The 24,063-nt window shown below is 40.5% G+C and overlaps 1 protein-coding gene across 5 annotated transcripts in view; it reads left to right on the plus strand.

Annotated features, from left to right (window-relative positions):
- The first annotated feature begins 986 nt into the window (after positions 1 to 986).
- RAP1GDS1 (Rap1 GTPase-GDP dissociation stimulator 1) overlaps positions 987 to 24,063 on the plus strand; it is a 105,010-nt gene continuing 81,933 nt past the window's right edge. Inside the window, exon 1 of one of the 5 annotated variants that reach the window (XM_075030872.1) lies at positions 987 to 1,462. In XM_075030872.1, coding sequence (XP_074886973.1) covers positions 1,459 to 1,462 — 4 coding nt within the window. In that variant the 5' untranslated portion in view covers positions 987 to 1,458. The remainder of the gene's footprint in view (positions 1,463 to 24,063) is intronic. The other 4 variants (XM_075030853.1, XM_075030906.1, XM_075030863.1 and 1 more) reach the window with 4 other exon arrangements.

Genomic DNA, 24,063 nt, shown 5'->3' on the forward strand with positions numbered 1-24,063 from the left:
CTTCTATCGTACTCTTTGGTCCTACTCTATTTAACCATACTTTAGGATTTATTCAGGTAACCCTGTGAATGCATAAATATGGAAAGATTTGGAAAAAGTGAAAATGCTACAAGAGCTACTCAATTAATTTCACACACCCCCCCCATGTTTCCCAGTGAAAGTGCTATAATGAGAGGACTGTAAGAGCAAACAGTTCCTCATTGTTCCCTGCATTATAGAGGCTGAGCGTCCCAGGGCAGAAAGGAAGGGGGAACGCTGAACACAAAGATTCATTTTCTTGTTAAAAATGCCTTCCACGCATAACTACCTTGCGCAGAAGACTTTCAGTTTTGGGTGTAAAACTCGTAACGTTGGCTCAGCAAAACATACAGCAATTGGACTTCACCCGGCGGTGTCCTCCACCGATTCTTTTCCTCACAGAGCCCACCTAAAAGCCGTTTTTTCCAGCCAGCTTCATCATGCCCCCCTTCCTGCAAAACGCTCCTCCTCGAGACCACGTTCTTAAGTACGAATTTAAACGCCACGCTCCCCATTTTTAAAGCACTCCCCCCCGCCCGGCTACATCCAGCTGGCGCCCCGACCCCGCGGCGGGGGGCTGTGGGGAAGGAGCCTCGGCGGGGCCTGGGCCTTTGCAGGAACTTCGAAGAGGCGGCTGCCCACCCACCCACCCGCCCAGCGAACGCGGGCCCGGGCTTGGCCCTCTGGGCGCCCGCTGCCCCACCGCCTGCCCCGCTTTCCAGCCCCGCTCCCCCCACGGGCCAACAGCCCAGACCGCAAGCCGCAGCCGAGGCGGCCTGCCTTCCACAAAACGTTTAGGGACGGCCAGCGTCGCAGGAAAATCCCCCCCCCCCTTCCCCGCTACCGCCGGCGGCCCGTAGGTAAAACCTCAGCCCCTCCTCCCCGGAGGACCCGGACAGGTGTGGGGCGGCGGGAAACCTGAGGAACGGCCTCAGGCGGTCACCGTACCCAACAGTCGGACCGGCGCCCCTCGCTCCCTCCTCACCGCCATGCCACCCCCCGGCCCGGCGGGCGGCCCCAGCCCAGCCCCTCTAACAAAGGAGGCCCGGGGCCGCGGCGAGGGGCGGGAGCCGCAGCTCCCCGCCCCTCAGCTCCTTGATTCCGTCTTTCCTTCGCGGCCGGGGCCGCTGCCGCCGGCTCTGCTCCGCTCCGCACCGCACCGCCTCCTCCCTCCCTGGCTGCCCGCCCTTCCTTCCCCGGCGGCGGCAGCGGGCGGCGGCAGGGTGTCTCCCGAGCGGGCGGGGTGTCTCCCGAGCGGCCTTGCCCGGATGTGCTACCCTGACTCATAGTCGCGCCGCACGCAGGCTCCGCGCCGCCGCCGCGCCCGCCCCGCTCCCCGCACACGCCTCCCGCGCCTCCCTCCGCGCCAGCGGAGAGGCGGCGGCGGCAGCAGCAGCAGCAGCAGGGGAAGGAGGAGAAGGAGGAGGCCGCGGCGGCACGATGGGTAAGTCGCCCCAGCTCCGCGCTGTGCAGCCCCCCTGCCGCCGCCCCTCTGCCCCCGGAGGCCGCCGCCCGCTCGTCGCCGGCGGGCGGGGAGAGGCGACTGGTACAACTTCCTCATCGGCCGCCTTCCTCCTCTCCGTGCCTTCGCCCGGGAAGGAGGGTCGGGGCGGCAGTGGGGCTCCGCCGAGACGCCTCCGCCCCCGCCCCGGCGCTGCCGTGGCCGCTGCCCGGCCCCGGCCCCTGCCCCTGCGGCGCAAAGTTTCCGCGGCTCCTGCGCTGCCGCCGGCCGGCCCCGCCTGCCCGCGCTGCCCCAGCCCGGCGGCTGGCTGGTCGGTCGGTCGGTCAGCCTCGTGGTGCTCCCCGCCCGGCACACTCGTGGTCCTGGGCGTGAATTCCGGTGGGTTTAGAGGAAAGATAGATTCCCCGAGTGCGAAGGGGGGTTCCGAGCAAGGAGTTATGTAAGGCACCCCCCAGGACGCTTTCCCAGTTACTGTTTGCATAATGGAGACAGTTGGGGTAAGGCGTTCGGGAGGTTATTTTATCATCTCCGTTCATTGTTTGTGGAAGGCACAAGGATCCTCGTATCTCTCCGGCTTTTAGAAAGAGCATTACTCATCCCTACAAATGCAGCCATATTACCACTGCCTTTTTTTATCTTAGGATTGTAAATTAAGTAGTTTCACACCGATCGCCACTTGCATGGAGCTTCCAGCAAACGCCATGTGAATCTAGGAAGCGTAGCATTTGATTATTCTTTACGAAGTGCTCGGTGAATTTCTGTTGTCTTATCCACCTCTTGCTCTTGCACAAACTACAGCTCTCCTGGTGTTAAACGGCCACCGTAAAATAGATTTCCCAGAAATCTGGCTGAAACGTAGATCCCGGAGATGGGTAAGGAGTGCCCCCCTTGAGCTGCTAAAGACCCAGCCAGCTCTGCCAAGTGTGATGGGGGGATCCGAGTTGCAGATCTGGAGGGCAAGGAGCTGTGGTTTGCAACCAGGGTAAGGAGGTGGCAGTTCCTGAATTCGACTCAGGGGTTTGACATCAGCATTTCCTGTGGCCTTAGGTAAATCAGTAGTTTCTTTGCAGATCACACGTATCTCTCACTTTTAACTAGAAGTTTCCATGGCAAGAAGCCGTTGCGGTCCCTCAGTTTTTCTAATTGGGAAGTGAGGATAAATACTTAGCTAACTCCTTTAAAGCAATGGAGAACCTTTGGAGAATGGTTCAAATTAGAAGCTACCAGGGTCAGGCATGAGGAATAACTATCAAATTTTATCAGAATTAGGTAAAACTGTAACGATGTAGTTGAAAGTCTCTTTTTTTCATGTGGGTGGAAGAGGCAAGACACCAGGGTTTAGTTTGCATATGTTTCCTGTCTCCATTCACAAAGTAGGACTATTAATCTCATTGTCTGCTCAAAGTCTAGTTGTAGCTAACTCTGTTTTGGCTTCCAAAAATAAAAACTTAAGGGCATTGGCTAAAACCTGTTCAGAAAAGCTGGTGCAGAATGAGCACAGCACTCCTTTTTAGATGAGACTACACTTCAGTTGCAGGCAAGTTTGTAAACAGTTTGAGAATCTGCTACAGCTTGCTGCATAGGTAAGAGTAGTTATAATTATTTTCAGGAAGACTGAAGTAATTTTCCTGTAGAATCTATCAGCACCTATCCATAATTGCCCAGAGAGATTGCTTGTGAAAATACAGAGGAACCTTCCCCCTCCCCCCCCCTCACTTCTTCACATATCAAGGCCTGATTCTACTGTCTTTAAAGTCAAGGCAAACTCTAAGTAGCCTCTGCAGCAGATCTTGTTGCTCCAAGGAGCGAGTGGCAAAGACTGAAATCGGTTTCACCTTGGCTCACAACTAATAATGACTTTATGTGTTTACGCTCATACAATCGATACACTAGCTTCCCTCATTCAGCTTATAGTATTCTTTTTGGTAATGCATTGCATAAAAGCTGAAAATCCTTAGAATTAAATCAAGGATGAATTTGTTCTTCCTATAGCTTGTATATCATTCCATAAATCGTGCTCAACAAACAAGCGTTTGTGTCAGAGACTGCAGTAATGTCTTATGATTAAACGTATGGTCTATTCTGTATTTATGAAGGTTGGTATGGTATTAGCTGGTTTGTATACTAATGGTATAAAACGGAAGCCCAAGCAGGTATATTCTAACTCCAATCAAAATATTTCTGTTATTGAAAAGACTTATTATGTATACATGGATCTGCATTATCTCTACTGTATAGAAATATCTCTGCTGCCACTCTGGTTCCAAGCGTGTATTCCTCTGAAGACATTCTCACGGCAGTTGTTTCCTCTTAGAGGATAGTGATTTCCTCTCAGTTCTTTCCAAAATTATCGTTTTTGTTGCTTGCATTCATGGTTTTTAAAGTTGTGTCTGAGTACAGTTTAAACAATATTCAACTTTTGGCTTTGAGAAGCAAGTTGGCTTGAGTACTCCTGGCAGTAGAGCACTTTGAATACTTGAGATGACATGTGCACCACCCATACTTCACTTCGGTCTTTGTAAGAACAATTAAGGTTTTTACTTTTCAGTTACTAATGTAATGCTTCAGTTTCACAATGAATGGCCCCTTTCCCCAGTCAATTCTTGTTTTTAACCTCAAGAAACACAACTGGTATACTTGTGCAAATGCACTGTATCCAAGAAGATCTTTCTATTTTAGAGCAGTGGCCCCTGGAGGTCATTGTAAGCAGGCTGCATTATTCCACAGACGTGAATTAATAAAATAAAAATCAGTAACTTGGTTACATGTTGACCACTCAACAGTAATCCATTGGCCCCAAAAGGTGGAGAAACACCATGTATGAGAGTTTGTATGCAGAATACAAATACAGATCACAATTTTTTTTTTTTATGGCACATATCAGTTTGTTTGAAGTGTCCATGTTATGGTCTGTAATAGTGAAAAACTCGTAAAAGTATTCTTCCATTTTGAGACTACTGGTTTTGTTAGCAGGAGATGGAAGGCAGCCTCTGCTTTCATGAAGCTTAATACGTACTTAGGTGTTCAGTTAGGCAACAAACTGCAAGAGCAACCTGCTAGACTCTTTTTACAATACCTAGGAGTAATAGCTCAATGACAAGATATATAAGGTACACAGGCTATAACAGATGGATTTATTTAAGTACTGCCCATTTAGCTACACTGTTGTCAGAACAAAGATTTATATTGCCCCTCTCCTCCCAGTATACTCAATTTTCTTTCCCAGTTTCCCTGCATAATTACCAGGTGCAACCATGTATCAAGTTTTGAGGTCAGCCAGGTGGTTGTCAAACACCAAATCCGAACTAAATCACAGATCAGGGTGTAACAAGCCACTGCCTATCTTCAGGACGTTGGCTTACAAAATAAAGGAGGCAAGAGGCTGTGAAGCTTCAGGCATAGCTGTGTGCAGTATTGCTTTTGGGAAGATAGGAATAAACCTGCCTGCTTTTTATTAAAAAAATGTGATCGGTAGTCTCAGACATGAGAGGAATGAAAGCTACTGAAAAAATGTCTTCCATCCTGAGACCTCTTTTGCTAGTTTTCTTACAAGAGATGCAAGTCAACCTAATAAACTGCTTGGAAAAGAGATATTTCAATTGCACAAGAAGATAATTTTTAATTCTTTTAAAGTTTTTGCTAAAACAATGAGACTTCTAACACCACCAACGTATTAGTTCTAGCCAGCCAGAATACACCAAGTTAAGCCAGTATAAAAGGTTGTATTAGCATTTCCTAAAAACTGAGACTGATTTTGGCAAAAGTCTTGTCTTTAAAACACAAACACAGAGGAAACTGCTTTTAGACTGCATCTCTTTTGCTTCAGTAATGTTCCTCGAAGTGTGCTTCTGAAGCAGCCAGAGAGGTTAGGTTAGTTCTGACTGACCTTCCTTAAGGAGTACTGTTCCTGTGTTCAGGCCAATATTTGTGATCTTTGTTTTTATGTGAGACTGAAACCAACCAATTTTGTCTTTAGCTTTAGGTTAAAGACTTCATTCACAAGTACGTTTCCTGAAAACAGAATATTCAGAGGTAGTTTCAGAAGTCTGTGAGGAACATCTGCCTTTCTGTAGTGTCAAAATGAAAGGGGAAAGAGAAAGGGCAAAAGAACAGCTGAAACCTGAAGGAAACAAAGCAGTAATAATGGAAATGAGAAAGCTACCAAGACAAGAGACAAGAATAGAAGGGAACAAAAATCCCTTAAGGGAAATGCGTGGAGGGAGAGAAATACTAGAAGCAGAGGAAAGACAGGGATAATAGATGGATGAATGGAACAACAGAGGACAGAAATAGGAGAAAGAAATGAGGAGGTCTACTCTGTGCCTCCCCCCCGCCCCCCCACGTTAAGAAGATAGTTGGGGTATAAATGTAAATAAAATCAGATCATTTTTACGCTCTTTTTTTTTTTGTAGTAAAATTTGGCTGCTGCTCACAGTCCTTGAGAAGACTCATTATAATTTTCTGTCTTCCTCAAATAAAGCTCATTTATTTCTGGAAGTTCTGAGAATTTAATTATTTATAAATATGTAAAAAGAAGAGATTAACATAAATAGCATTTGTTCTATAAAGGGGAAAATAATGTCATCACTGTTTGACAGGAGGGAAAGCTATGGAGATTCATCTATGGCATCTGTCAAGGAGGTTGGTTGTTATCCCTTCTTAACTCTGTCACAGGAATGTAGTTCATGTTTTAGGATATCAAAGGGACATTAGACAGTGACCCAGTTACTTACATAAGAGAAAATCCACTTTCCACTGTTGACTAGTCCACCTGGCTCTGTTCACATGCTGTGTGTTCAAGAAAACTAGAATCCCTGTTAAGACAGAATGCTGTCTTGATACTGTTGGAGGCATTACGTTTCAGATTCTAACTTGTTTCCAGAATAAAATAGATTAGGAACTACATCTAAACTTCTGGAAATTAGGAGTCTTAAAATGTTGATGTGTGTTCTCCAGCTAATGGAGAAATTTTTTTTAATGACAGTTTGAATTTTAATTAGACAAAGAGCTTTTCCTACTAAGGGATTTTATAAGTAGCAGCTTTCACTGCAAGGACAATCTCCTATGGCCTCTTTTTCTTAAATATGGTCTAGAAAATTGTTTCTATTTACAAATTTTAATATAATGGCAACCAAATCAAATTTGTTTTGGTAGAGTAAAATGATAGTTAAAAGCCACGGACTTCTGAATGTTGAAGTTCCTTTTAGTGCAAAAAATAGCTGATATGCATTAGAATTTATGTGCACTCCAGATATGCCTAACAGAGTTTGTAAACTCTCTGAAACAAATGTCTGTGGTTCAAGGAGCCGCAAAGCTGTGCACACAGCCTGGTGACGTCTGCTCAGCCTGAGAGTTGCACAGTTCTAGTTGAGGGAGCTTTGAAGTTGTGCAGAAACCCTGGTCATCTCATACCATTCTTAAGCCGTAGTTCAAGTAGATTACAAAGTCAGCAGATATCCAGAAGAATTCATCAAATCCATAAACCGGATAACTGATGTTCATTTAACTCCAGATAGAGGACAGAATTTAGTGCAGGATGCTTTGGGACCTGCAAGTAAATACATCATACCTTAACTGTACAAGTGTGTACTGGCAAGGCACGTGTCTTAGAAATATCTCTGACTTGAAGCACTTTCAGATACATCTTCACAAATTATGATAAGAAATGTCAGGGAATAAATCTGTGTGTGTCTGAAGTAGTTGGAATTCAAAATATGCGTGAATTGAGACAATGTAGATGCCTGTACAAAGTTGTGTTAAAATTTACAGTTTAAAATAAATGAAGTGCTTTCATTTCATGCTTTCCATTTCTATGTTAGACACAAACCTCTTAAAAAAATCACATCACATTTACACATTTAAAAATCAGGGAAAAATAAAAAAATCACACTTCTGCAAAGGAAATATTTTAAGTGAACCATTTCAATATTAGGTCCCATTTTCCTCATATTTCACAGCTCTTACAAGCTTACTGCTTCCTAGTAATGTATTATAGGAACGTCTAAGGCATAAGTCAATTCTGAGCTTTTATTAAAATGCTGAGGTATTCATTGTGTTAGTGGTAGCTCAGGGAGATTCACGAAAGTTAATCAGTGTTAAGTTCATCAGTTGGTTCCATCCCCTGATACTTGCCAGCCTGATGGACACAATAATTTTGAAGAAATATGCAGAATTTGTGTATAATTTTAATTTTTTTTGTTGACCCTTCTTATCAGTTGACTCAGATTTGACAAGTCATTTCAGTATCTGATTAAATCAAATTAAGCAGGTGCTTCAATTCACATGGTGAATAGCAGCCTTTCTTTCAGGCTTACTGCCTGTGCTCTGCAAATGTACTTGGGAGTAAGACTGGACAGAGAGTAATATGGAAATTATAAGAGAGAGATGGAGACTGAGTGAGAAAACTGAGATTCATGGAGGAGACCAGCTAAGCACTATAGGATGGATGACGTGATGAGGATTGAACAAAACCTTGGAGAAATTTGTCAGGGCTGCCAATGAGCCTGCGGGGAACAGGCCTGTGTTTGGGAGACCTGGGGAGGTGACAGCTCAGCATCTCCTGGTAGCCTTGAGTTTGCATATCCACTGTCAGCTGCCTGTGCATTTTTATGGCCTTCCTGATATACTAATACGGGAACATCAGGGCACAAAACCTGCACTTGAAAACCCTATCCTTATCACATTCTTCACCTTTCAGTAAATGTCTTTACATCTAGAATACACTCGTCCAAAAAACCACCCAGATATAACAGAATACTCATCCTGCTTTCATCCTATCTTCCGTACAGTTGGGAGAGAAGTCTGTCATACCCAGCACTTTATAAGCTCCGTTCTACCCCTTTTGCCCTTAATCATACCCAGACTGGAAACTAAAATTGTATTGTTACCATATGGATTAATTCTGTGACAATATTTTGTGGATGGAAGCTGAACATTCTGCTAGCCTAGCTATTTAACATCAATATCTTAAAACCATAAAATGTGACGACCTGCAAGCCTTTATAGTCTCTAGGGTGAGTGGAGTTTTTGTCTGGGGAGGTCTGTGTGTTGATGGGGGTGGCCCACTCTCTGGCAGCTTGGAACTCCTCTTGGGAGCATATTTAGAAACACTTCCTGTCTTTGACGTTGGACATGACAGTCCAGTAACTTAAATTAATGGGACTATTTTAACATTTCTAGCCTTAAATGCAGCCTTATGCATACATGTCACTATTTACAGGGCCAGGAGCACACCTGTTCCCTTCTCTATCCTTGCCAAGTTCATTCCTGTATCCCTTCTCTATGGAGAAATCCCATCGTGCTTGCAGTTGACAGCACCCAGTACCCTGCAGGCATAACTTGAGTTCAGTACTGCCAAATAGCTACTTGTGCTACATGAAGGCTTTGGAACGATTTCCTTAAATCAAAATGCTGTTTTATCTTGACAGCAGGAACAAAGCATAGGAAGAGAAAAGGGTTTTAAAACCAAAGCAGGATTGTGCACATCTTTCTTATCTAAATCTTCCCTGTCCACAGAGTGTTTAACTTACCCCTCCTGGGCCTCTGGAGGAACTGACTGAAGTCAGTCTTCTGAGTCTGGTGTACTTGGTAATAGCATCTTCATATCTCTGACCACTTCCTTCAGCAATCTTCCGATGTGCACACTGGAAGTCACTGTATTGCTGGTGGCGTTAAGACCCTGTTGTACCAATACCTGAGACACCCCTCCTGAACTTCAGTGAGCAATTTTAAGAGGAAATGCAGTGAGTGAATGTGACCATCAAGAGGGGTGGCAGCAGCAGTGAACAGTTGTGAGGTATTTCCACACTTACCTTTCTCTCTTTCTTTTTTTCCCTCTTCCTAAGTAACTAGTAGCCATTATTTTTCCTCCTTCCTCTCCTGTGCTTATGTGTTGAACTGATTTTACGGTCAGGATGTTGTTCTATGGGGGGAAAAGAAAGGCCAACCACAGCAGAACACTGGTCTGCGAAGACATTCATTGTAAAAATGTCTGGCGTGGTTAAATGAATTTAGAAATCCATTAATATGCTTTATACAAATACATTTGCTCTCATCCTGCAAAACCTGTTGGGTAGTCCCCTTTCTTACCAGGTTCTCCATGAAGCTCAGGGAGAATATACAGACATGCTGGCTCCTGCCATATGGAATTAGGGGAGAAGCAGGGAAATGTTAGTGATTGAGGAAAAGAGATGGGACTTGTACATAGGGGATTGCTGACAGGAACCAAGTAGGTTCAGGGGGTTTTTTTGTTTTTTTTTTAAACCTTTGCAATAAAATTTCCATCACCTGTTTACATCAAGATAGTACTTTAGTCCAATCAAAGATACTAATCAATACATTTACATGCAGCAGTGCCCAAAATACAATGTGCACATTCCAAGCAAAACGCACACTTCTCTCTCTGATGTTACAATGTACTTATTTTCTTCAAGTCTTTTCTGTTGTACCCAAGAATCCTTTCTTACTCATCGCACTTTCTTCTACAGCCATCCTATTCCTTCAGGCTTCTTTTTCATTGCCCAGTTTTCTATAATGTCTTCCTCCTCTCTACCTCCTCCAGTTATCTGTTCTTTTCCCTCTTTCCTCCCATCTCCCACTCTCTCTCCTCCTCTGGTTCTGTCTTTATTAATTAAATATCTGACAGCTTCTTCCATCATCTACCCTTTCCACTATCTTTGTTAGGGAAAGAATTGAAAAACTGGTGCTCCACTTACTAACTTCAAGAGCTGAAGTGATTTTTTTCTTCCCTCCAGTTAAATATCAGTTATTTACAACCAGTTTAAAATCATGCTTCAGTTTTGCCTAATGTACTTGTACAATAAGTGACAATATATGAAAGAATGCGTCTTGTAGGAAAGAAATCGTACAGAATTGGGCCCTATTCATGTAAATGCTATTTATACAGCATTCTTGTACCCACGCAAAGCCCACACTGAGTACCGCTGAAGTCACTGGGATCCTGCTTTTCTGACTCAGCTGTAGTAGAGATTAAACTGTACTGTTTTGGTGAAACCATGTAAAATGGCATGCGTCACCCCATCCTTTCAAGACATAGTAATATTGGCTCTCCAGTTTATACAGTTGGGGGAAAAGTGGCAGACATTGGACCAATTTTGACCATCAGAAGCACTGTTAAAATGTCTTTTATTCATAGGTATGTTGCTAACACGTAGCATCTGAAGGAACTTGCCAAATGAAGAAGGAGCCATATCTTATGATAAAGAAAATGATTTGTTGGACTTGATTTTTCTTAAAAATTGATGGAATTGTATAGTTTATATAATTTGTCATATCAAAGAAAAAAACAATTTAACATGGAGATCACAATATTAGAATGTCCTCCTGTAAAAGGAATAGTAAACACGGTGTCCTAAGCTATTAATATACATACAGTAACCTTTGTTCTATCTTTTAGCAGCTTAGGGAAAAAGAAAAATTATATTTTCAGAAATCTGTTTCAGAAACTCACTTTGTAGCCATTAGATGATGGCTTTCAATGCTTTCTGCTATTCCCAGAAAATGTTAGGAATCCCTCTTTGCGAGGCTGCTACACATTATGCTTCTAATGACACATATATTAGAGTGTGGACACTTAATGCAAAGCAAGAATGGTGGAGAGAAACAAAAAGCAATTCAATACACTTCTTCAGAATGCATCTTCATCCCAGAAATGATCTGAAGTGCTTGTTTATCTTTATGAAGGCCATAACTTCTCCCTTTATGAGGAAGGTGAAAGCATCACAGTTCTTTTTTTGGCTGTTGAGAACAAGGTAGAATTTAAGATTTCTTATACGGTCTCTAGAAGAGACTGGAAGAGTTCTCTTGTGAACATAAAATTTGAGTTCAGTGCATGTACCCAGTTCAAAACAGTTGGCTGGAGAGAGAAATGGCCTAGATAATACAGCACTTCATGTTAGCAAGGAGTGGCTTGGTTTACTTTTTATTTTTTTCTTTAAACTGATATTAAATAGGCTTTCTGATAAAAAGCAACAGCTGTGGACTACTGGATTGATTTTAGCTTACTTAGCTCTTCCAATTCTGAACAGTTTTCTGTACTTCAGTGATCACAACAGCAAGGTGTCACTTGGAAGCCAACATACACTAAACTGCTTGCTTTTCTAAAATCAGAAATGGTCATCAACAAAACAGCATTTTTGGCTCTGCATAAGGATCTTGCTGGATTTTTTTGAAAGCTGGTTAATAGGCACATTTTACAAAATGACTTCATCTTTGGCAGGTTTTTTGAAACAGGCTTTTCTGTTGGACCCTTTTTATGTCTTCAAAAATAAATAGATGAGCCTATTAATTTTTTTTCCCCATTATCAGAAGTTTATTTCTTACAATCAGAAATATGCTGAGGAGCCTGTTTACAGATTAAGGTTAGGCTCTGTTTGGGCAGACAGAGATGTAACTCTGAGATCAAGGATTAGATATCAAACTTTAAAGTTCAGGAATTCTTGCAAGCTTCTGATTTTTTTTCCTTTTCTCCCCAGACTCATGTACTTCTTGCAAAAGCAGCCATTGTAACAAAATAGGCCTCTTCTGATTTTGGTCACAGTTTGGAATTAAGAGATTTTTGTTTTAACACTAAATTGTTGGCCTCTCAAAAAACAATGAGAATAGGGTTTTGATGGCCACTGTGGTTATTGTATTTATGTAACAGTAAAAGACTCTGTACTACTTGGGCTTTGATCATGTAGGATGTGTTGGACTTTAGTGTTATTTTCTAGCACCTTCAGAGGGTCAGTGCAAGTTTAGAAGCCAAATTCTGCTTATTTAGATGAGCATACTATTCTGCTCTGTATTTGTGGAACTCATTTGTCCCAAGAATTCAGTATATCATTTGAATCTTTTCATTCTAGCAGTTTCTGCTGCTTCATCTAATGCAATCTAAGGGTAACTTAAAACCATCAGACAAGAAAGCCTGGTTTCTGAAGTGTGTGTTGCAGTTCTAAATGACGCTGTATTGCAGTGCTTTAAGTGACCTGGTTGCAGAGCATTTAGTAAAGGTAATCTGTTGAAACCAGCTTTGCTGCTGAAGCCTCTTTGTAGTCAGATTATGGCCTCAGTTCCCCATTTCCCTGTATTATGCATAAAGTGACTGCAAATTTGATTTAAGATGGTAATTGGGCCCAAATTGAAGCTTTTATATTCTGCCTGGGCATAAATGACCATAGGATAATGGGTAATAAAGTGATGGGTAATAAAATGATGCCTGTAGTACCTTCAAATGTGAGATGACTTGAAGAAGTCTCATTTTTAAAGACTCATCATGGCTTAGTAGAATTAATGGTTTTAAGATCTGCTTACAGTTTTGAGGCTGCAGTGACTCACAGTTGTGGAAGCCAGAAAAAGCTGCAGATGTTTAGTACGCTGGAGAATTCGTGGCACAAGGGAATTAGGTGTTGTATTCTCAAAAAGCTAGTCAGTTCAGTGTATCATGATGTCAGACGCAGATGAGGAAATGTGACTTCTCATGCGTTAGAGAGAAAAGGTAGGTGTGCTGGCCATGGGTGACAAACAGCTACTGAAAAGATAAGAGCACTGAGATCTATCATTAAAAAAATCCTCTTCAGAGTGATCTATAAATATTAATTCATCTAAATAGCCTTTTAAGTGAGAAAGTGAAGATAATATTGTGTTTAACTACATGAAAAGTGAAGCAGAGAAATAAAACCAAACTCAAATTTAGCCCTCCCCCCAATCTGTTTCTTTAAAAAAGTGAAGACAAGACCAAGACAGTAGATTGTAAAAAGGTGTCTTCCTCTCTACTCAAATTCTCGTGCAGGGTTTAAAGTTAATGCATTGCAGAAGGCTGGTGTTGACCCAGATAGGGGAATAGGAAATAAGTGAAAGCTAGATTTTTACCTTGAACTCTGAAACATGAAAGTAAACAAGTAGCCTAACAAATGAAAGGCACACTGTTCAAAAGAGATATTGGTTCTATATATGTGGAAATATTTGCTCCTAAAATATGGTTTTCTAATGTGACAGTACATCATTAAAAGAGATATCAAGGTGCAAAAAGCATCATAATGACAGCTAGAATTAAAACCAGCATATTCAAAGGCCTGTGTTCAGACCGCAACTCCTTATTCACCTCAAAGTGTAAAGTTTCTGGGTATTTTGATAATTATTTCATTATCTACATATCACCTCCTAACAATTAATAGCCTGGGAAGTTCCTAACCACTTGTTTCAATAGGAACGTGAAGAGTTAGTATACTTTTGTGAACTGTTTACTAGTAGAACTACAAAATCACCTCTGTGGTATTTATGCTCCATTTATGTCATGTACACTGTCATCTCACAAATTTTGAGATTTTTTTTTAACCATAATTCACATTTTTAATCTTTTTTTTTCTTTTCAGAGATAGAAATAATTAATAATTTTTCCTCAGTATTAAAATATTGCTACAGAAAGCAAACCTCATTCAAGCTCTTTTTGTTTGCCTTTAGAACTGAAGACCACAGTGAAAGAGAGTCCACCTTCTCTGTTCTTCAAAGTTGTGCTCAGATCCTTCTGGAATAATATGAAGGACTTACCAAATCCAGATAATTTTGCATCATACTCAACAAGCTGCTTTTTGCCAATAGTAACACTTAGCCTCCATGATATTTTACAATCACAGTCTGTCTTCTTATATGTGGGAATTCAAGCAGTACCAAAAATACATACACTGTTGAGTAAATGCAAGACAAGAATCCCACAATAAAAATTAACAGTATGTTAGCAAGAGAAAGAAAAAGATTTATATATACAAAGGAGTCCTCTTTTACCTGTGTTTGAGGATTTTTCTTCCTGAGCCCCAAACTGCTACGTGTTTTGAAGAACAAAAGGGTACTTACCTGTTTAGAAAGAAAAGGAGAAGTTTTGTTACATAAGAGTTAGATAGCAGCAATAGTCAGATCAGGATTTTTCCAATCAGTGATCTACTAATTTGTAGTAAGACCAAGCAGTTACATTTCTGTTACACAGCAAGACTTAGATGTACCTGTAATAAGCATGTCCTACTTGGGAGGCACTGTATAAGCCCTGTGGTGGAAACAGTGAAGGTGTTTTGAGCTGAAATTTGAACAGATTCATGGAATCATAAAATAAATACAGAATTGTCATTTGGAAGGATTTTGAATCAGGACTGTTGCCAACACTAGAACCAGGTCAACTGTAACTGTCTAGCTACTACTTGAAGCCTCTGTAGTCTTCGTAACGTCCCTTCAGGTAGCTGCAGGCCCCCCTTAGCCTCCTCTTTGCCAGACTAAAGAAGCCCCCAACCTCCCCTTGCATGTCATGTCTTGTGGGCACATGCCCATCTTGGTAGCTGTGTCCTAGACTCTCTCCAGTTTTTCAGTATCCTTGTTCTGGGACACCCAGAACCAGACAGAGAATTTCGGGACACGCAAATCCTTGCCAAGCATCAAGCAGAGCCTTGATCTGTTGGCCACACTCCTAATATAGCCAATGTACAGTTTGCTTTATTTACCTTGAGAGCACGCTGCTGCCTTATGTTTTACTTGGCATCCGCTGTAACCCCCAGGTCTTTTCAACAGTTTGTTCTCAGCCTGCATTGATGCTTGGGGTTATTCTGCCTTAGCTGCAGAACTTGGCGCTTATCCTTCTTGAACTTCATCAGACTTCTGTTGATCCAGTCCCCCAGTTTCTGAAAGGTGCCTCTGGATTGCTATTTGGTATGCCAGCCATTCCCCCAAATTTAGTGTTGTCTGCAAAAGATTAAAAATGCATGTCTACCTTCAGGCTATACCAGTTTTGAACACAAACTGCATACTCAAAATCTGCAGTTTAACCAGTCCATATAGGACTGTGTAGATTCACATTTGACTTCTTCACACTAAGTGAAGCAATAATAAACACTTAATATCTATGACTCTAGGAAAACTAAAAAAGTCTGTATACTTGAAAAAATGTCTAGGAGCGTTTGTTAGACTAGCATTTGCAGTTGCAAGTGAACATGAGTTACTGGCAATCATTTAATGCAAGTGAATAGAGGATGGCAAACATTAATTTGTATACACCCAACAGACTTAATTCTGCAGAATCACACTGATGATGAAATATGGATTCTCAGGGGTAGCCTAAATGGGTTTTCAGCTTTTTCTGTGCTACGTTACTTAGCTGATGAGAAATGCCTTGAGATTGACTTGCAGGAGCAATTAATGGGAAACCATTTGGTCCAGGTCTCCCAGTCATTCATGTGAGAGCCCTACTGAGCATGCCATAGCTCCCACCTTGTCTACGTGTACAGTCTCCTTTCCAGCCAAGCAGAGGACAGTGCATACCTTGAGCTTTCTCTGACATGGAATGTGATGAGCCAGAACGCATACTTAGAAGCTCTCCCAAGTCCCCCAGTTTAGTCATAGCCACAATCTGTCTGTCATGGCCCGTATCTCTTCACTATAGAGGTAAAAACCCCTACCTAAATTAGGTTCATTCATCCCAACACATTGTGCTTTTACTTGTGTATTATTATTTTTATGTTTTTTCCCCCACCTTCAGTAATAACTTTTTATCAACCTAGAGCAAAAGGAAGCTTTTCCAAGATAGATGAGTCTACACTAGCAGGGTTATTTGGTAGCATCTGCCGCTATTTCTATCCCTCTAGAGCACGTATGGTGTAGACCTGAAATAGGACAATCAAAACTTCTGCTCAACTAGATCAGAGAATAATTCCTTTTGACAGAGGCATTTCATACTTCTCTAGTGGGACATGACTACACTGTTTTTCAAGGGATTATCACAGTGGATCCTACTCACAGGAAAGACAAACTTCAGTATAAAAGGGTGGCAATGCACAGACATGCATTTCCTGGGATATTTTAGACTATTCAGTGCTAGCAGAGTTTGTTAGTTCTCTCCCTCTGGGACTTCCTGTAATCTTTTCCTTAGAGGAGTCCAGCTCTGATTACACATGGGAAGTGCTGACATAGAACAGGGGAGTGCTTAGTCTGAGAAGGTGTGACATCTAGATGAGATATAGAAGGAGCTATGCGTGTCCTGTTATCTGCTGGATTTATAGGGGATTTGAAATTACCAGCAGTTACCAAACTATTACTGATTGTGCCTAGCTGCCTATTTCAATGGGACATGAGGAAGGAGAAAGACTTCTTTTTATCTTGTACTTATAACTGAAACATTAGCAATTTCCCTGATAAATATTGCTTTCAGGATCAATTGCTGACTGTATTAATTAATATTACCTCAATAACATTCCATATGAGGCTTTTGTGTGTTAATAAAATGGAGAGGAAGGATATTAAACCTGATAATGCTTTTTAAAATTTTTATTCTTATATGAAGCTTCTGGAAGTAAATGGAATATGGCCAGCAATAAAGCTTCACTGATCTATGCCTGCTGATACAGAAGCATCCTGGTCTTTTCCTCATTTCATTAAAACCACGTTGTATCAACAGTAGTTAAAATTGACAGCAGCTTTTGGCTTGTGCATAATCCACACATTTACTCCATTAAATGCATCTCTAAGCTTTCCCCCTGTAACATGTGACAGCTTCTGAACTATTCTTTTCTCCACTTCCCCTTCATTCCAATTTCAAGGGACCAATTATAATTGAGAAAATAAAGTTTCAGAAAAAACATAATTGGAAATTTTAATAGGAAAGATTCTTTCCTCAACTGTGGTCCCTTTGTGGCTGGCATCTGTGGGAGTTGTATATGCTGACCAAGAGGAATTTCTGTGGCGTAAACACTATAAACATACGATATAGAGACGACAGTGCTGTTCCTTAATGTTGGTGCAAGATTGCTAGTGGAGGATGGGCTAGGGCACATTGTTGGAGTTTTTCAGACTATTGACAGACTGTTGCAAAGATTCTTAGTGTCTCTTGACTGTCAAGCAGTCCATAAATAACTCCGCAGTGCACTCAGTTATGCTAAAGGCTGCAGCATCCTTGTTAAATGCAGGAGCTGGTCAGGAAATCACGCCTCAGAAAATCATGCTGGGTTTTGACTTCTGTTCTCTGTGTCTCTGCCTTCTGAAGTACGACTGCATCTTTCAGCCCTAATGGCAAAAGGATTAGCAGTTGATCAGTAGCTCAGTCCTTCTAAGAGTCTGTCTGTGTTGGGTAGTTTACTGACATTATAGACCTGTGTAACAGCACAACTGCAGTTAACAGTGATACAATTCTCTGAGACAATGATTGAAAGTGGCATGTAATAAATAACATGAATATCCTGAAATACTTACTGACTTACTGCAGTGGAAGTTTCTCTGTAGATGCGTGGTTAGGGACAGATTGCATTACACATATGCTCTGTATTTTAGGTGCTGGTTCCCAGTGTGGCATTCAGAAACCTGAGCCAGGAATTTTGGCTCTCTACAGTGTCTGGAGAGTTCAGAGTAGGATCAGCTACTGAGCTCAGTGGGAAACCACCCATAATTAATATGCATACCATTTTCTGATCAGCACAATTTCTGCCTTAAGCCCAGGGCCTGGAATTGTTTCTTAGAGGTAGAGGCCTGCAACTTTTCTATGAAAGTCTGAACCTTCATTCCTCCTTCTTTTCAAATGTGAATGGAGGAAGAGGCACAACTGGATTACCACCTTCACCTTCCTTGGGCTAGGCACATGTTTATGCAGGAAAGAGAATAGTCCAGGATTTTTCTCTGCCTGAAATTGAAGCTGTGGCCTCAGACCAGAAAACAAGGCCTAATAGTGGTATGCATTCATAGCCTATTAGTCAAGGCATGTTTTTTTAAAAGGTGGAGGTGTTTAGTTCCAGCACTTTTTCCTGTGACTCATTTGGTTTATGCAATGACTGCTTAATATAAAATATATCTCAACAGAAGAGGTAGAAGGTGTTTCAGTCCTCACATGAAAAATATAAAAATCTGATTTGAGTATGTTTCTGGGAAACTGTGTTTAAATCCTTTCAGGTAGAGGATAGCATTTGGTTTATTTTCATGTTTAGGCTAATGTGCAAAAGGCACTTTCACGTTTTTGCCATCTCCTTTTTGTTGGGCGCTAATGCCTTTCTCCAAGAAGTCCTGTTACCTGTGTGTATGGGGCACATTCAAAGGGCCAAGAAGAGTTGCTCTCTCTGAGATCTCGATAAGGCTAATACATGAATTTGGTTATTAAGCTGCCTGAGGGGACTAGGAGAGTTCTGGATTTGGGCTTAAGCTGAATACATGTGGAACTTCAAAGGAAAAAACGTTAAATTTATCCAGAATTTGGTGACAGGTGAATGGGACCATGGGAGGTAGGCTTCCTAGAGTAATCTCTGTGTATAAACCTGATTTTTTTTTTTTCTCCCCTGTGATTTAAGGGTCAGTCAAGGTCTGCTTGGTCATCAGAGGGATGAAAGTCTTTGAGAGTACAGTGGACATCCTTATTTGGGGGCCATAACATTTGTAACTGTATCCAGTTGTCACAGAACCTTGCATCCCTTGTGAAACACAGCCCAAGGACTTGTTTGTCCTCCCCATATGCTATTAGCTCTACCCTTCATTCTTGAGACCTGCAGATTGTATGCAGAGCCTGACTCCTTTCAGTTTCTGTCAATATGACTCTTTACTTAGTCTGAGAGATGGTTATTAAGCAGTGAAAGCAAAGCACTCCTCCACTTTGCAACACACTCAGATCCTGCTTGTAGGGGAAACAAATGACTTGTGATTTAATGTAACAAGTGGCATTTTGCAGAAATCTTTTGTCCTTTAAAAACATATTTCTTTTTGAAAAAAAAAAAATCTTGGTTGCCTTTTTTATTGAGCTTCCTATAAATACATGTGTCTTGGGAGCATTTCACTTGGGTTTGGGATGTTGTCCAAACACAGGTGATTGCAAAATGGGGGATTAATAGTTTAGTTAAGAGTCATGAGATTTTAGACATATAAAGTAGCCTTTTCTTTTGGAGATTTTTTCCCCCTGATTTGCACTGTCAGATTTTCTCTCTCCAAAAACATATATTCATTGGATACATATTGCATCTTCTCATTCATTCAAATATTCATTGTAGTGGTTTGAAGTAATACTTGAGGCCTATAACATTTGGATTATGATTTACCCAGCTGTGCATACATACTGTAATATGCTGCCTCAGAACATCAGTACCATGTTTACTGCACTGTCACTGTAGTGTAATTTTTACTAAGTAAAGCTCTTAAATGCTGTGCAGAGGTTAATGATCACTTATAACTGCAGCAGTCATGTAGAATACTAGTGGGTTTTGTGGAAATCTTTATTTAAAATAGTGTTATAGTAAGCATTTTGTGCACCATTTTTATTCTGCCATCTGATTATGTAGTTTTATGTCAGTCTTACATGAAAACTCAGTTGAATCCTTTTCCTTCAGAGAGCATCTGAGCTATTCCTATCACTGCAGTGTTTTTATTGATGCTCTACATCCTATGCATTCTTAAGTGAGAACAAATAACTGCATTAATAGACAAATATTTATCACTAGAGGGATTAACCACAGAGGTATACCAATCTTAGTAACACCAGGTTTAAGGCAGTACACAATACCTTTAGAAACAAACTCTAGAGTACATTTTGGCCTTAAAAGCTTATAGACGAATGATACTGACAACTCAGTCTTCAATTTACAATATGTGGGCACCACAATCTGCCTACAAAGTGCATATTGTTGATTTGGGGCCATTTTAGTAATTTGTGCTAAACTGCTAAATTGAAGGGCTAGTAGCATCAGACAGTCTCACCAGCCAAGAAGCAGTGCTTTCCAGGATTGACAATTTCTTTTGTATCCTTCATTGGCATTAGAAAATATTAAAAGCCTTTTTTTCCAAGGCATGGGGAGACTGTCACACTTCTATCAGCCCTTGTGTGGTTAAAGGAAATTTTTTAATAACAGGTTTTAACAATTGTGTTTTCAGGAGGAAAGGCACATTCTTATGTGATAGTCTTTCTCTCCCTTCCTTCCTTGGGACAAAAATGTTTTGCTGAGAGTAACTTTAGTAGGAGAATATAGGCAACCAAGTACTTCTCATCATGCAAATTTTAAATTGTAAGACGATTGTAAATAATGGGGTTTAGAGTCATGTCTTAGATTTGCAATTGATCTCTTTCCAACAAACTTTCACTGAAAACCAAACAATAGCACAAATGGCAGGTCACTTTCATTTTGTAGTTGTTTGCACACACTCATCAAATTCAAACAGTATATTTTCAGGGCTGAAAGCTTTCATGCATATTTTGTAATTATCATGTAGCTTGTAATTAAAAGTAGGGATTTTTTTTTTTAATTTTGGGGAAAATTAAATAAAAACAAATTAAAAGCAAATTTTGAAAGTTCTCTGGAGAACAGCATAAACCACCGTTAAGAGTTCAAATGTAAGGAATGTGTGCCCTTTGGGACATCATTGTGAAGTCCCCCAGTCCGACAAGATGCAGAGGCTTCAACTCTCAACCTTCTGCTGAGATAGAAAATTGGGGTAAAACTGCATGCTTCCATAAAAAGATAACTGTGGGGACAAGTGTAGTAGATCAGCTGGTTTAGGATATGTATCTTGTTGTCAAGAAGGAAAATGGAACTTGCAGGAGTGTTGTTGCATAACAGAATGTCTTGCATCTTTTTAGTTAGGGACAGCTAAGCTAATTTCATTTATGACTTTTTTTCATTTGTTTTTAAGCTTTATTTTACCAGTGATAGCTGTATTATATTTATATCTCTCTATGAAATGTAAAAGAATAGAATACAAAGTGAAGTTTATAATTACAGCAGGGTAAATATTTACTCTCCTTGCTGAGGTTTCATTGAAGTGCATTGTGCAAGCCCTCAGTCTTTCAATGTCTGGTGTTACGTTCTGTGTCAGGCATCAGGTTTCTCACAGAGCTAACATGCTAAGGGAACTATATCAGCACAGGATGCCATGGTAGCAACTGCTACAGAGAAACTCAAGTCAATAGTTGAATCTGGAGAAAATGGGTTGCTAAGAGTGCTATGATCAACCTTGAATTTAAAACTAACTGCTTGAAGATCCAGCAAACAAAACAATTTCTTAGCTTGGAAAAGGACTGGAAAATTCAAGTCTCTGTATTTTAAGAGTTTTTAAAGGGCTTACCATTCAGAAAGATGCTCAAGGTCCAGACTTCCTTCTAGAATGGTATGCATTTGCAGGCAGGTACAACAATTTGTATCGCATAATCACATGCAAAAAGACAGTAGCAAAACAGAAAAGTTATTAACTGGTAAACAGCAGTACAAAAGCAGATTACATAAATTGTTAATTTTCAATGACAACTTCATTTAATCTGCCAAGATACCTTTAAAAATGTAGCACTAAGTGAGTAATTATAGAACATGTGGAAACATCGTTATGTTCTGTTACTAGGTCTTTTATAGCCTTTCCTTAAAGCTTCACAGCTTTTCCTAGATTAGTCACTATTTTTTCCACTGCTCAGGCCTATTTTATTTTCTGTAGTAGATTGCTCTTTGGGTCCTAATCATACACGTTATGGCTTTGAAGATTGGAGTCGCTAGTTTTAATTAAGTCCACAGTCAAGATTTGAAAGAGAATGTCAAAGCAAAGATCGTTCTATTAAAATCCTTTCCAAAAACTCCATTTTGTTGAATTGCCCACAAATTAATTAAAACAACAATAAAAATAGTCTATATTTTTACAGTTTTATTCCCTTTAGTATGTCATTACGTTAGGACCTCCAACACATGGAAGACCACTTACTAAAATACTCCAGTAAGAATGAAAAAGTTACTCACAGATAAGTAGTGACAGAATCAAGCCCTTATCTGTCTTCTGAATGCTTATCCTACAGAGATTTAAGATATAAATTAATCCCATTAATTTACAGATTTTATACTTGATTCAAGTATTGAAAGTATTAAAAGGTGTCGAGGGACAGGAATTAGGAGGGAGTGTTACTAAACCACTTCTTATAACTGAAATGGCATTTTTGTCTCACTGTGTATTTCTCGCATTCCAGACAATTGGTCCTCTAGCTGAGGGTCTGGTGGAGCATTCAGTGTTGTTTTACCTGTCTCTTTTGACTCAGTACAGTGCAGAAATGGATCACCTAGATTACCTCTGCCAGTCTTGCAATGTTGTGAATCCTCCCTGATAATTTGGCTATTACTATGATTATTTTAGGACCTGTTTTGTGTTGAAGGCTATAGACCAGGCCAAGCAATTCAGTGCTATGTATTTATGATGTATACAAACTTATCAGATAGACTCATAGCATCACACAAAAAATTAAGTTGTTAGGGACATCAGAGGTCATCTAATACAGCCTCCTATGCCAAGCTGGGCTAACTTTGAAGCTAGATCAGGTTGCTCAGAATGTTTTTTTTGATTGGGGGTGGGCTTTTGGCAAACCAATTTTGGTTTTCCAAGGCAAATTTGCATATAAATTACAGAGTGGATTTTTTTTTCTCTATTAAATACACATATTTTAGCACAGTGACTAGAGAATAAATCTATAACTGAATTTGGCACTAAAAGATACGTACTTAATATATACTGAGTGTAGTACCCATCTGTTGCTGAAGTCTCTCTCATTGCTCAGAGTGGTTCTTGAAATTTGTTTCCCCTGTGAAGATTTTTGTCACTGAACATTTCCTTAACTTGCTGTCTACTGTCACTTTAACTCCCTGTACCTACTCCCATTCCATTGGCCCTGAGCAGGCTGAGCAGATTCTTACTATGTTTGCAGTTTTAGGACAACTATGCACCAGGTTTTCACTTTCACTTTGTATTTACCTAATAAGGAACTTGGAGCAGCAGTAGGCTGAACAATCCTAAATGTTAGAAAAAAATGTATAAACCCAAGCAACAACCCAAAGCAAAACCTCAGCAGTTTACTTTCAAGGTTAGTTTCAAGTTTACATGCAAGTAAACTTGTTAGAACCTAGCCATCTGTACACTATTAGGTGTGTATTTGACAAAAAAAAAAAAGGTACATAAGAAAGCTGTCAAAATGACTCTTGAACATTCAGACAGCTCAAAGGCTCTTTGTGTGGTAATGTTGGCACAGCTCCTAAGTGACCAGATGGAATTTTATTAACACTCAACAGGACAAGGGCTGAGATTTTGTTTCTTAACTTACTATATTTGAAACGCTTGCAGAGAATGTGTCAGAAAGCTTGATATTTTTTCCTACTATGGAAAATTGCACATATACCTTCCCTTAATGCAAAGATGTTGACTGCTTCAGAGGTTGTCATTTCTGTAAGGTGGGTAAGAAAAGAGATATGAGATGTACAGTAACTTAAATATCACAACTTTTTATTGAATTTTAAAAAGGTGTTTTTATATAGACAGTTAGCAGTCATATTAAAAGCAGAATTTAGAAACAAGCTTTTTATTAAAAACAGATTTAATGTATTTTTATAAGAGAGAACAAAAAATATCTAATTTTTAAAAAAACCTTGATTTCTGATGTCAATAACCACTGACAGTAGTGATGTCAGATTTCCATTTAAGGACTCTCGTAAACATATAAAAGCATGTGAATTTATGTGAATCCTCCTTTTTTGGCATCATCATGGGTTTATTGTCAGTAAGAAGTATCTGAAAACTGAAAATCTCCGTTGTCTCTGGTAAATCACAGGATGACTTTCAAACCAGAC

Source organism: Buteo buteo, chromosome 1 (assembly GCF_964188355.1).
Source record: "Buteo buteo chromosome 1, bButBut1.hap1.1, whole genome shotgun sequence".
Taxonomy (NCBI): Eukaryota; Metazoa; Chordata; class Aves; order Accipitriformes; family Accipitridae; genus Buteo; species Buteo buteo.